The sequence below is a fragment of the Erythrolamprus reginae genome, chromosome 2 (genome assembly GCF_031021105.1).
Source record: "Erythrolamprus reginae isolate rEryReg1 chromosome 2, rEryReg1.hap1, whole genome shotgun sequence".
In the NCBI taxonomy this organism is placed as follows: Eukaryota; Metazoa; Chordata; class Lepidosauria; order Squamata; family Dipsadidae; genus Erythrolamprus; species Erythrolamprus reginae.
The window spans coordinates 5388100-5400174 of NC_091951.1; the positions used below are offsets into that span (position 1 = coordinate 5388100).

Below are 12075 nucleotides of genomic sequence, written 5' to 3' on the forward strand. Positions count from 1 at the left end.
GTCCACTGGGTGCTCGCTCCTGCCATTTTATCCCTCCCCTTTAATTCATTATTTAAATATTCCCCCATTGCATTAAAATTTGTTTTTCTGAAATCCAATACTTTGGTTACAGTATAGGATTGCTCACAATCAGTTTTTACATCAAACCACAAACATAGATGGTCACTGCAACCTAAATTTTCTCCCACCTTGACCTCTGAAACCCAATTCCCATTCGTAAAAACTAAATCTAGAATATTCTCCCCTCTAGTTGGTGTCTTAACTAGCTGTGCCAGAGCTGCTCCTTTAAGGGCCTCTATTATATTCTTACTTTTGCATGTAAGGGCACTGGGGATATTCCAGTCAACATCAGGCATGTTGAAATCACCCGTAACCACAATATCTCCCTTAACTGCCATTAGGGTAATTTCATCCACCATCTTGTTGTCATGTTCCTCAGATTGCCCTGGAGCCCTATAGATCACCCCAATTCTAATGACAGAACCGTCTTTATTTTGCATGCAAATCCAGAGGGTCTCTAGATCTTTACATGTATTTTGAATCATCATCAACTTTGTCATCATTTTCATTTCCCTTTTGCTTTGAAGGTCATAACTGGCAGCAGAATCAAGATTCCCATGAACTTTTCCAACTGATCAATGATAAAGATGGAATGGAGAAGTTTGGAATTGGAATGAAATTCGAAAGCCCTGAGAGAAACCAGTCAAAGAATTGGAATCAGGAAAGCTCATCTTCCACTGATGCTCCGATGCAAAACATTGTTGCCCGACAAGAGAAAATGAAGAAAAAATATATTGGAAAATGTGTGAAGCTAGTTAAAGCTAAAATACAAGTAAATGAAAACTATTTCACCCAAAACAAAGGAGAAGATGCTATAAGAAGACACAATGGACAAAATTACAATGGGACATACATTCTTTCTCTTGGAAATAACTACCTTACATCTCAAAAAGCGATTGATACAAAAGGGAAGCCATATAAATGCTTGAAATGTGGAAAATGTTTTAGCAGAACGTGGCAACTTACTATCCATGAAAGGATCCACACAGGGGAGAAGCTGTATAAATGCATGGAGTGTGGAAAGACCTTTTCTCAAAGAAGTCATCTTATTTCACATAAAACGATCCACACAGGGGAGAAGCCATATAAATGCTTGGAGTGTGGAAAGACCTTTGCTGAGAACAGTACACTTACTTCCCATAAGAAGATCCACACAGGGGAGAAGCCGTATAAATGCTTGAAGTGTGGAAAGACCTTTGCTCATAGCAGTGTACTTACTTCCCATAAGAGGATCCACACAGGGGAGAAGCCGTATAAATGCATGGAGTGTGGAAAGACCTTTGCTCAAGGAAGTAAACTTATTTGCCACAAAAGGATCCACACAGGGGAGAAGCCGTATAAATGCTTGGAATGTGGAAAGACCTTTGCACAGAGAAGTCATCTTATTTCCCATAAGAAGATCCACGCAGGGGAGAAGCCGTATAAATGCTTGGAGTGTGGAAATACCTTTGCTGCTAGCAGTGCACTTACTTCCCATAAGAAGATCCACACAGGGGAGAAGCCGTATAAATGCTTGGAGTGTGGAAAGACCTTTGCTCATAGCAATACAGTTACTTCCCATAAGAGGATTCACACAGGGGAGAAGCCGTATAAATACATGGAGTGTGGAAAGACCTTTGCTGATAGCAGTACACTTACTTCCCATAAGAGGATCCACACAGGGGAGAAGCCGTATAAATGCTTGGAGTGTGGAAAGACCTTTGCTGTTAGCAGTGCACTTACTTCCCATAAGAGGATCCACACAGTGGAGAAGCCGTATAAATGCTTGGAGTGTGGAAAGACCTTTGCTGAAAGCAGTACACTTACTTCCCATAAGAGGATCCACACAGGGGAGAAGCTGTATAAATGCTTGGAGTGTGGAAAGACCTTTGCTGAAAGCAGTACACTTACTTCCCATAAGAGGATCCACACAGGGGAGAAGCCATATAAATGCTTGGAATGTGGAAAGACCTTTCCTCATAGCAGTGGATTTACTTCCCATAAGTGGATCCACACAGGGGAGAAGCCGTATAAATGCTTGGAATGTGGAAAGACCTTTGCTCATAGCAGTGGATTTACTTCCCATAAGTTGATCCACACAGGGGAGAAGCCGTATAAATGCTTGGAGTGTGGAAAGACCTTTGCTGTTAGCAGTGCACTTACTTCCCATAAGAGGATCCACACAGTGGAGAAGCCGTATAAATGCTTGGAGTGTGGAAAGACCTTTGCTGAAAGCAGTATACTTACTTCCCATAAGAGGATCCACACAGGGGAGAAGCTGTATAAATGCTTGGAGTGTGGAAAGACCTTTGCTGAAAGCAGTACACTTACTTCCCATAAGAGGATCCACACAGGGGAGAAGCCATATAAATGCTTGGAATGTGGAAAGACCTTTCCTCATAGCAGTGGATTTACTTCCCATAAGTGGATCCACACAGGGGAGAAGCCGTATAAATGCTTGGAATGTGGAAAGACCTTTGCTCATAGCAGTGGATTTACTTCCCATAAGTTGATCCACACAGGGGAGAAGCCGTATAAATGCTTGGAGTGCGGAAAGACCTTTGCTCAGAGAAGTAAACTTATTCGCCACAATACGATCCACACAGGGGAGAAGCCGTATAAATGCTTGGAGTGCGGAAAGACCTTTGCTCAGAGAAGTAAACTTATTCGCCACAATAGGATCCACACAGGGGAGAAGCCGTATAAATGCTTGGAGTGTGGAAAGACCTTTGCTAATAGCAGTGGATTTACTTACCATAAGAGGATCCACACAGGGGAGAAGCCATATAAATGCTTGGAGTGTGGAAAGACCTTTGCTGAAAGCAGTACACTTACTTCCCATAAGAGGATCCACACAGGGGAGAAGCCATATAAATGCTTGGAATGTGGAAAGACCTTTGCTCATAGCAGTGGATTTACTTCCCATAAGTGGATCCACACAGGGGAGAAGCCGTATAAATGCTTGGAATGTGGAAAGACCTTTGCTCATAGCAGTGGATTTACTTCCCATAAGTTGATCCACACAGGGGAGAAGCCGTATAAATGCTTGGAGTGCGGAAAGACCTTTGCTCAGAGAAGTAAACTTATTCGCCACAATAAGATCCACACAGGGGAGAAGCCGTATAAATGCTTGGAGTGCGGAAAGACCTTTGCTCAGAGAAGTAAACTTATTCGCCACAATAGGATCCACACAGGGGAGAAGCCGTATAAATGCTTGGAGTGTGGAAAGACCTTTGCTAATAGCAGTGGATTTACTTACCATAAGAGGATCCATTCTCTGGAGAAACTATGTAGAAATAGCAATTCCACTTAGATTTATATACTACTCCACAATGCTTTACCGCTTTACCTCTGACCTGTGTACAAAGTCAGCTTATTGTCCTCAGCAATCTGCCCTCATTTTAGCGACCTCAGAAGCATGAAAGGCTGTATCAACTGCTAAAAATAATGTATAGAAGTTGTGTTCAATAAAATGTCAAAAACATAAAAAAAATGCTCCATCTATTTTCTTGCTGAAATATTTTTTCGCATCCAGAATTTGCATTTCTTCCTCAAACAAAGTCACAATTTCACTTTGTAAAACCATTGCCTTTTTATAGCTGGTCCACAAGGATTTTTTAATGCTCCCAGATACAAATGGGCTTATTATGAAAAACAAAACAAAACCCACACTGGAATTATTTGTGTAGATGGCAACAGATTAGATCCCAGTTTTAATTTACAACTAACCAATTGAATGTTCTTCAGCATTATAGAATTAACAATTATTTAAACAATCCCTCAACAGAGAGCAACACTGTTAGCAAAGTACTCTGAGATGGAACGGACATTTTAAGGACCCTCTTGGGGGGCTCACCCGGACAACCCCACCCGTCCCCCATTAATCCATCTAACAATTGTGCCACTTAGAAAATTTGGTGAAGGAGGAGATCAAGAGGGATCTCGTCCAAAGCTCTCCGGTGATCTTGGGATCTGCCTGATCTCCTCAGCCTCCATCTGCCCCCACTCACTTTCCCCAAGATCCCCCCCATTCCTTCCACACTCCCTGCTGCCCCCCATCCCAGGCAAGCTGGGACTTGGACCCCTCCCCACCTCCTTCACCAAGAATGGCTTGAAGGAGGTAGCCCAGCTGCAGGCAGAGCCTGGTTTGTGGGTGAGGTGGGTCTCCCTCTGCATTCCCCCAAATCCCCCTCAGTAAGCGTCTTGGCATGGCCCTGGCAAAGGCTTGGTGCATCCTGCAATCAAAGGGTTGCCAGGGCTCTGGGCATGGTCAGTCCCAGGTGGCATCTAGAGTAACAAACTTGGTCCAAACTCTGAAAAATGGAGGCAGAAGGTGGCAAATTGGGGGGGGGGGGGAATCCCAGCCTTGACCTTCTCTTGCTAAGAACCCTCCCTCCCGCTCTACTTCCCCTCAAGCCCGTTTTGAAGGTCCAAATGGCAGCCCGCATGGTCCTCCCCAAGCACTCCTGGGGGGCCTTTTGGGGACACCTGAGCCTCCCCCTTCGCTTACCCAGCCATTTCTCTCCCCACAACTCGAGCCTCCTGCCCCATTCTGACACCAAACGTCTCCCTCTTCGCGTCTCAGATTGAGTAGTGGGTTGCACTAGATGACCTCCAAGGTCCCTTCCAACTTCTTTCCTTTTTTGCCTATCTAGACATGCTTGATCCCTCCATCAGGTGAACAAAGGATTGTCCAGATCACACACACACACACACACACACCTACACCTTAAAGGGAATACTTCCCATGGCAGATATTAAGAGAGGCTTTGTGGAAGAAACTGGGCAGCCCTTGGACCAGAAGGACAGAAGGTCCCTTTTTCAGAGCCATTGAAACTTTGAGCAGTCGCTAAATGAAAGGCTATAACTCAAGGACTACTTCCAGTGGGTCACAGGACAAAGGGGCTGCCCCACCTGGAGACTCAGCCATGGGGCGGAGGAGGAGAGTCCCTGAGCTGCCCTGATGAAGAATCCAGGCTTGTTGCCTGCTGGATCCTTGTCAGTTCCTCAGTTCCCCTTCGGAGGAGCCCAACGCTTCAGGCTGGGGAAGCGAAGCCCAAGCGTCCCTGCAGCTGTTTGGGCTTGAAGAAGGAAGAGATGCTGCTTTGTGTGTGTGTGTGTGTAGAGTGGGGTTGTCAGGAAGAACTCAGAGAAAATCAAAATCTTGCAGGGGGAGACATGAAGTTCTGCTTTGATCAGGAGAGCGATGGGCGTCCCACCAGAGTCTCTATGGATCTGGGACCCATTTTGTGTGAATGAGTGTGTGCAAACACACAATTGTGGGGCACGTTCCGACTCTGCCTCCTCCTTCAGCTGCAGGTGGAGACCCAGTTCTGTCCTGCTGAGGCTGGTGCTGCGCCAGGGGGGAGTTTGACCCCTCCAGCCCCCTCCCACCTCCCAGGAAAGGACAGAGGCCATCTCAGGATACAGGCCCTGTGGGATGTCTGCCTGATGCAGCCGGGAGAGGGTTGGGGCTCTAATACCTGCCTGATCTGGCGTTTCATCCTCAGCCCTGAACATCTGGCAGCTGCCCAGCCCCCCTGCCCTCCCCTGGCTGAGAGAGATTGGCGTGGCCAGCCTGAGGATGGGAGACCACCAGGAGGCATCTGGGCTACTGCATAGGCTGAAACTGCTCCTAGACAAGGAGGGGGAAGCTTCAGGCCCTCCTCGAACTCGCCTCCCTCAAAAGATCCACTTCCCAATCCTCTTTTAGCCTTGCCTGATCTCCCTGAAACTCTCCCCCCTTGCTCAGTTCCTGCCCTTTGGAAGACCTCCTGGGAGCCCAATTCTCCTTGTCTACAGAGAGGGGAGAAGGTTAGAGTGGAGCGGAAATCATAAATGGGGGGGGAGCACAAGGGGGGTCTCTCCTTCCTTGGTCCTTGTCCCCACCTTGAAATTCAGGAGCCCTTTAGACTTTCTCACCTTCCTGAGGCTCAGGGTGCAAGGGAGGTGATTTGGGGTCTGCAAGCTCAGGCTGGGGAAGCGAAGCCCAAGCGCCTCTGCAGCTGTGGTGGGTTGCAGAAAGAAGAGCTGCTCTGGGTGTGTGTGTGTTTGTGGGTGGGTGTAGTGTGGGTGTCAGGAAGAACTGAGAGAAAATCAAAATCTCGCAGGGGGAAGCATGAAAAGAGCCCAGAAGTTCTGCTTTGATCAGGAGAGCGATGGGCGTCCCACCAGAGTCTCTCTGGATCTGGGGCCCATTTTGTGTGACTGGGTGTGTGGAAACACACAATTGTGGGGCAGGTTTGAACACCTCTTACTTCTGTTCAAGTGGGGATCCAGTTCTGTCCTGCTGAGGCCGGTGTTGGGCCAGGGGGGAGTTTGACCCCTCGAGCCCCCTCCCCCACCCCAGGAAAAGACTAAGGCCATCGCAGGATACAGGCCCTGTGGGGTGTCTGCCTGCTGCAGCCGGGAGAGGGGGAAGTAAGGAAGAGCAAGTGGGAGCTGGGAGGGGGGAAAGGAAGGGGGAGGAGGGAGGGAGGAGAGGGAGGGGGAGGAAAGGGAAAAAGTGAAATGGGAACAAGAGCAAGGAGGGAAGGAGGGGGAAAGCGAGGGAGCGAGGAGGGAGAGGGGGCAAAGGGAATCAAGGGTGGAGAGGCAGCCCTGCAGAATTCTATTTCTGACTTCTAAAATGTCAGGCCCAACCCATGAAAAACAGTTTTGGAAGCATCGTCTGTCTCCAGGCAGAGGAGACCACCGAGGGGACATTTGGAGGAGAATTTAGCCTTGTTGTCCACCCGTTGAGCCCTTCTGAGGACCCCCGTGAGAGGGATGCTGGAGAGAAGGAAGGGGTCTCCCACTCAAGATGGCACCATGGAGCCCCCCTCCCTCCCCTCTGTGTCAAACATCTGCTCCAGGAATGGCTTCTGATGCAAGGGAGGGGGGTACTGGCTGACAAAATGGGGCAGGACCCTCCAGTTGGGAAGAAGAGAAATGGCTCAAATGGCTGGGTGAACGTAAGGGGAGTCTCGGGTGCCCCCAATGGCTCCCCACAATTGCCGAGGGAGGACCGTCCCTTCTGGCATTCTGCTCCGCAAAGGGGGCATTGAGGGGAAGCAGAGCAAGGGGGTCCAGCCCCACCCCCTCCCTGGATCTGCCCCCTCCACCTCCCACATCAGTTTTGGCTTTGGACCCGAAGTAGCCGGGATGGTTGATCCAGAGGCAGCGGAGGGAGGGGCTTCCTGTGGGGGCAGGGAAGAGGAGGAAGAAACGGAGGATTCCAGGGTTTTCCTACATCTGAAGTTTATTCTTTCACAGCAAAGCGAAGGGAAGGGATTCGTAGGAAGAATAGTGTAGATGAAGCTGCTGTGGGTTCAAAGCCAGGAGACATGAGGGGGCTTGACTGACAGGTCTGCCCAGCCTCCCTGGGGACACTCTACATGGTCTCCACCCCTCCCTCACAGGAAAGAAAGTGGGGAGGGGTCTGTCCTCAGCAAGAGAAGGTCCACGCTGCCATTCTCCTCCTCCCCCCAACTTGCCACCTTCTGCCTCCATTTTTCAGAGTTTGCAATGAGGACAAAGAGTCATCAGCGACCAAAGAAATAAAAATAAATCCTTTTGCATCAGAGAGCAGGTGTCAGCCGCTACAGTCAGTATTTAAGAAAAGTAAAACTCAGAGTCCTTTTCAAGGGTCAAAAGTGAATTTATCATAAACCAGAACTGAAAGCAGTCAAGGTTAAAGCAAAGACTGGAGAAAAAGGTGCGATACCTGCGTAGATCAAACCCCCTTTTGACCCCACGCCCTCTGGAGATTGGCCAATCCCAAGTGTCCATGACCATCAGGTGGAGGCATCTTCCACCCACCTCACATTCATGGAATGTAACTTCTAACGGTCTCCTTCAGGTCACCTGGTTTCAAGGAAGACGAAACCTATTCCACTTCACAGGGCCTCCTGCATCCTCCCCCCCACCCATTACCCAAGACCCCTCCCCGTAACTATTGGCAACCAAGCGTAGAAATGATGCAGAATTATAGCGAAGGTTGACAGCAGGATTAATTCACGAGTGCTGCAGAAAAAGAGAAGGGGAAGAAAATCAGAATATAAAGAGAAACTTTTACTGTAAATAACATGTTTTTCTTCCCTTTCAGCCCCCACAGGCAGAGAAAGACAGAGAGAGAATCCGCCCATTCCAAGGAGCAAAAGGTTGCGATTCTTCATGTGAACCAGGAAAATGGGGCTAATATGGGGGGTGGCAGCAAAGGGGGAAGCCTGGGGTCACATGGCCAGAAAATAAACTGTCACAAGAAGGGGGGGTCAGGAGGAACAGCCTGTCAAGGGTCTCCATGGGGTGCCAAGAAGGATCATCTGGGACTGGGGAGGTGGGGGGTGCAGTTCATGGGGAAGTTTTGGAGGGGGTCCATTCAGTCAAGAAGGGGCATCTCAAGGGCTTAGCTCCACCTTCCATCTGAGGACGGATGGAGCCATAGAACGAGCGAACTCAATGATAGAACAATACCTGAGAAGATGCTATGTTAATTATCAGCAGTTCAGCTGGGAAGATCTCCTGCCATTGGCTGAAGTGGCCTCCAATCCCACAGTGCATAGTAGTGTGGGACTTGCCCCTTTTAAAACAGCCACAGGGGTGGAATTTGTCCCCATGCCTGAAAACCCCCAGGAACCTCTCCCCCCACCCACAGTGAGCCTAACAGAAGGGGTGGCTTGCTTCCAAAATGCTGGGGTGCTCCTTCCCCGAGGGAGGAAAGGGAAGGAATGGCCCCCCTCCTTCCCTTCCCTTTTGCATTTTCCCAAAACATGGAAAAATTATGGGAAAGATTTTAAGCATTTGTCTGTGTTTTTGTTTTTGATTGCAATACTTTTTCAGGTCCCTGTAAGGAAAAGCTGCCCAAACTCCAAAGTTTTGCTGTATCCACATCAAAGAGATATTGTTCAGGCATGTTTTCTTTAAAGAAAGGAACAATTGAGAAATTAAACAAAAATGTTGATAATTTATAGGAGGGGCTGAGAAGAGGGAGGAAGAGGAGAAACTCACCTGCAGGTGGTTGGATGGGAATTGCTGGAAGGAGAAAAAGAGCCAATCAGGACCCTTCATGGGCTGGAGGACTCAGAGGGAACCCCTCCCCATCAATAGCCCATAATAGTTTGCACAATCTTCCCTTAATAAACCCTCCAAGGACAGAAGTTCTCCAAAATATTTCTCAAGGGGACCCTCTTGGCCACCTGCTAAGCTTGATGAGAGGCCTCCCCTAGATGGTCCCCTCCCCGCAACCTCTACTGCTGCCCCATAGACTCACCTTTCTTGGCCTTCAGGTAGGAGAAGAGTCCCACAGCCAGGAAGGCCACACCTATCACAGCCCCCATAATCCCCGTCCAGATTTTGGCCCTGGCAGAGCGGGAGGAACGGGGCTCTGGGGAAGGAGAAGGAGCCTCACCTGAGCAGGAGGATTCTGCCCACCTTCCCCCAGGAGGGTCCATTCTGGCTCGCACCACCACAGAGAGGGTCTCTCCCCCTTCTCAGGGCAGGATGGGGTCCCCAGACCAGGAGGGGTGGGAGGGGAGGGGCTTACCCCACTGGATGGTGATGGGGGCATCCAAGCTGGCGTGCTCCACCTTGCAAGTGTAGACGTCCCCCCACTGGGGCTGCGTCTCCAGCATCACGTGGAGCTGGTAGGTCCAGTCTCCATTCTGGAGCTCCTCCCCAAAGGCCACGCCCTCCTTCTCCTGCCACCCATTTTTCAGCCACTGGACCTCGATCTCCACGGGGTAAAAGCCGGTCATTGTGCAGAGGAGGATGGTGTTGGCGGAAGTTGGGTCCATCTTGGTGGGGGAGATGGTGACGGTGGGCTTGGCTGGAGGGAGGGAGGAGAAGGAGGCACATGAGAGACAGAGGAGGGCCCAGAACAGAAGACCTAGTTGGTTGGTTCAGGCCAAGATCCCTTTTCACGCCTGAAAAAAGTATTTTGTGTTTTGAGTCATCTTCCAAAGTAGATTGCAGCAAGAAATTAAAAGGGATCCTGAAAGGGGGGTAATAATAATAATAATAATAATAATAATAATAATAATAATAATAAACAGATTACTGTTGTATCCTGAAATGGCTACCTTGTAATTCCTGTAAATAGTTTGTTCCTCTTTCCAGCGCTGTCTGAGCCGAAGCAGGAAGTCGCTCCTGATTGGCTCAGACGCGGCCGGCTCTAGCTTTGGCGGGAACCGCAAATGTATAAAAGGAGCGGTTTCTCCAAGCAGAGTCAGTCGGTACTCGCTGAATTGTCACTTTGCCTTGCTGAGCTGTCACTTGTTCTCTGAGCTGAATAAAAGTACCGATTGCTTGAACCCTGCCTCTGGGTCTACTTCACTGGCGACGAACGGACGGAAGAAACATCGCGTGCAACATGAACAAAGTCCAGATCGGCCAGGCTCCAGAACTCTTCGATCCCGAAAAAACGACCTGGGACGAATACATGGCCACCTTCGAGATCTTCCTCGAGGCGGCGGGAATACAGGACGCCGAAGCCGATCGCAGACGGGCTATTTTCCTTAATTACTGCGGCCCAGAAATCCGTGGCCTTGCCCAGACTCTCACCGAACCGCAGCAAGCAAGAACCGTAGCTTGGGACGTCCTACAGGAAAAGCTAGCGAGCCATTTCAAACCGACCAAACCAGCCATGGTTTTTCGGCATCAGTTTTCCATGATGGCTCAAAAGGAAACTGAGTCAATCAACCAGTTTACAACGCGACTTCGAACGGTACTTGCTCAATGCAAGTTTAAAGACCCGGAAGCTCGCCTCACCGACGCCCTGGTTTTCGGCATGAAAAGCGCCACAGTGAGAAATAAACTCCTCACCGAAGAAGAGCCGACTCTACAAACCGTGATTAAACTAGCGCAAACCGCAGAAGCCGCCGACGCAGCAGCTAGAGAATTGAAAGAGCACGGAAGGCGAGAACTCATTGCCAAGATTGACGCCGCGTCTCCCCGCGCCGTAGAATCAGACGACCTCAGCCAACCAGCTCACAGCGGGGACAACTGCCTCCTGGTACAAGACCAGCCGAGACACCACAGAGCTACTCACCCAGCCCCCTGCGCGGGCTGCCGGGGAAACCACCAGCGCCATCGATGCCCTTTCCGAGACGCCACATGCCACCGCTGCAACCGTCGAGGCCACATCGCCATCGCATGCAGAGCAACGGCACCAGAAGAGACATTCGCCACACCGCAATACCAGCGACCACAAAACCAGACCCCCCAATCGCGAGAAAAAAGACCGTTCCGCAACTCGGGTCAAAGGAACTACTCAACCGCTAACCGCGACTACTATAGAGGTAACTCTCAATTTTCCGTGAATAACACGGCAACCAAAAAGGGGGCTAAAATTGTTATCTCACTGTTACTAAATAACCAGCCTTGCTCAATGGAGCTGGATACGGGTTCTAGATATACCATCATGCCTTGGGAGAAGTTTAAACTGTATATGCCTAATGTGTCTAAAACTGATCTAAATCAAACCTCTTTAGTGATCAGAGACTTTCAAGGGGGGGTAATCTCGGTCCTGGGAACAGCAAATGTACCTATTGCATTCAAGAATGTTAAATGTACCCTTCCCATGCTTATTGTAACCGGGGCTAAGCATTCTCTTCTGGGTTTAGCGTGGATGGAACCGTTGGGGATCGAAATTTCGGGTGTGTGTAATGTGAACTGTGATATTATGCCTAATTTTGTGAAAGAGTTCCCTGAAGTGTTCAGCCCCACCTTGGGATTGTATAGGGGGGCCTCTATATCATTCTCTATTGACCCCAAGGTCCCACCGGTCAGGCTAAAACCTCGCAGGGTTCCCCTTCCGCTTCTCCCCAAACTAGACATGCAGTTGGATAAACTCATTAGCCAAGGTATTTTGGTCCCTGTGGAACAGGGGCCATGGGAAACTCCCATAGTTACACCTCTGAAGCCAGATGGGTCTTTAAGAGTTTGCGCTGATTACAAATCTACCCTGAATAAGGCACTCCAACACCACCCCTACCCCATCCCGGTTGTACAACAACTTCTACACTCCCTGGGGGAGGGGAAAAGGTTCGCAAAGATCGA

The 12075-nt window shown here is 49.4% G+C and overlaps 1 protein-coding gene across 1 annotated transcript in view; it reads left to right on the plus strand.

Moving 5' to 3' along the window:
• Positions 1-12075, plus strand: part of LOC139162883 (zinc finger protein 208-like) — a 56459-nt gene that overhangs the window by 6406 nt on the left and 37978 nt on the right. Inside the window, exon 6 of the mRNA XM_070743778.1 lies at positions 588-3116. Within this exon, the coding sequence (XP_070599879.1) occupies positions 588-3116 (2529 nt within the window). The remainder of the gene's footprint in view (positions 1-587; positions 3117-12075) is intronic.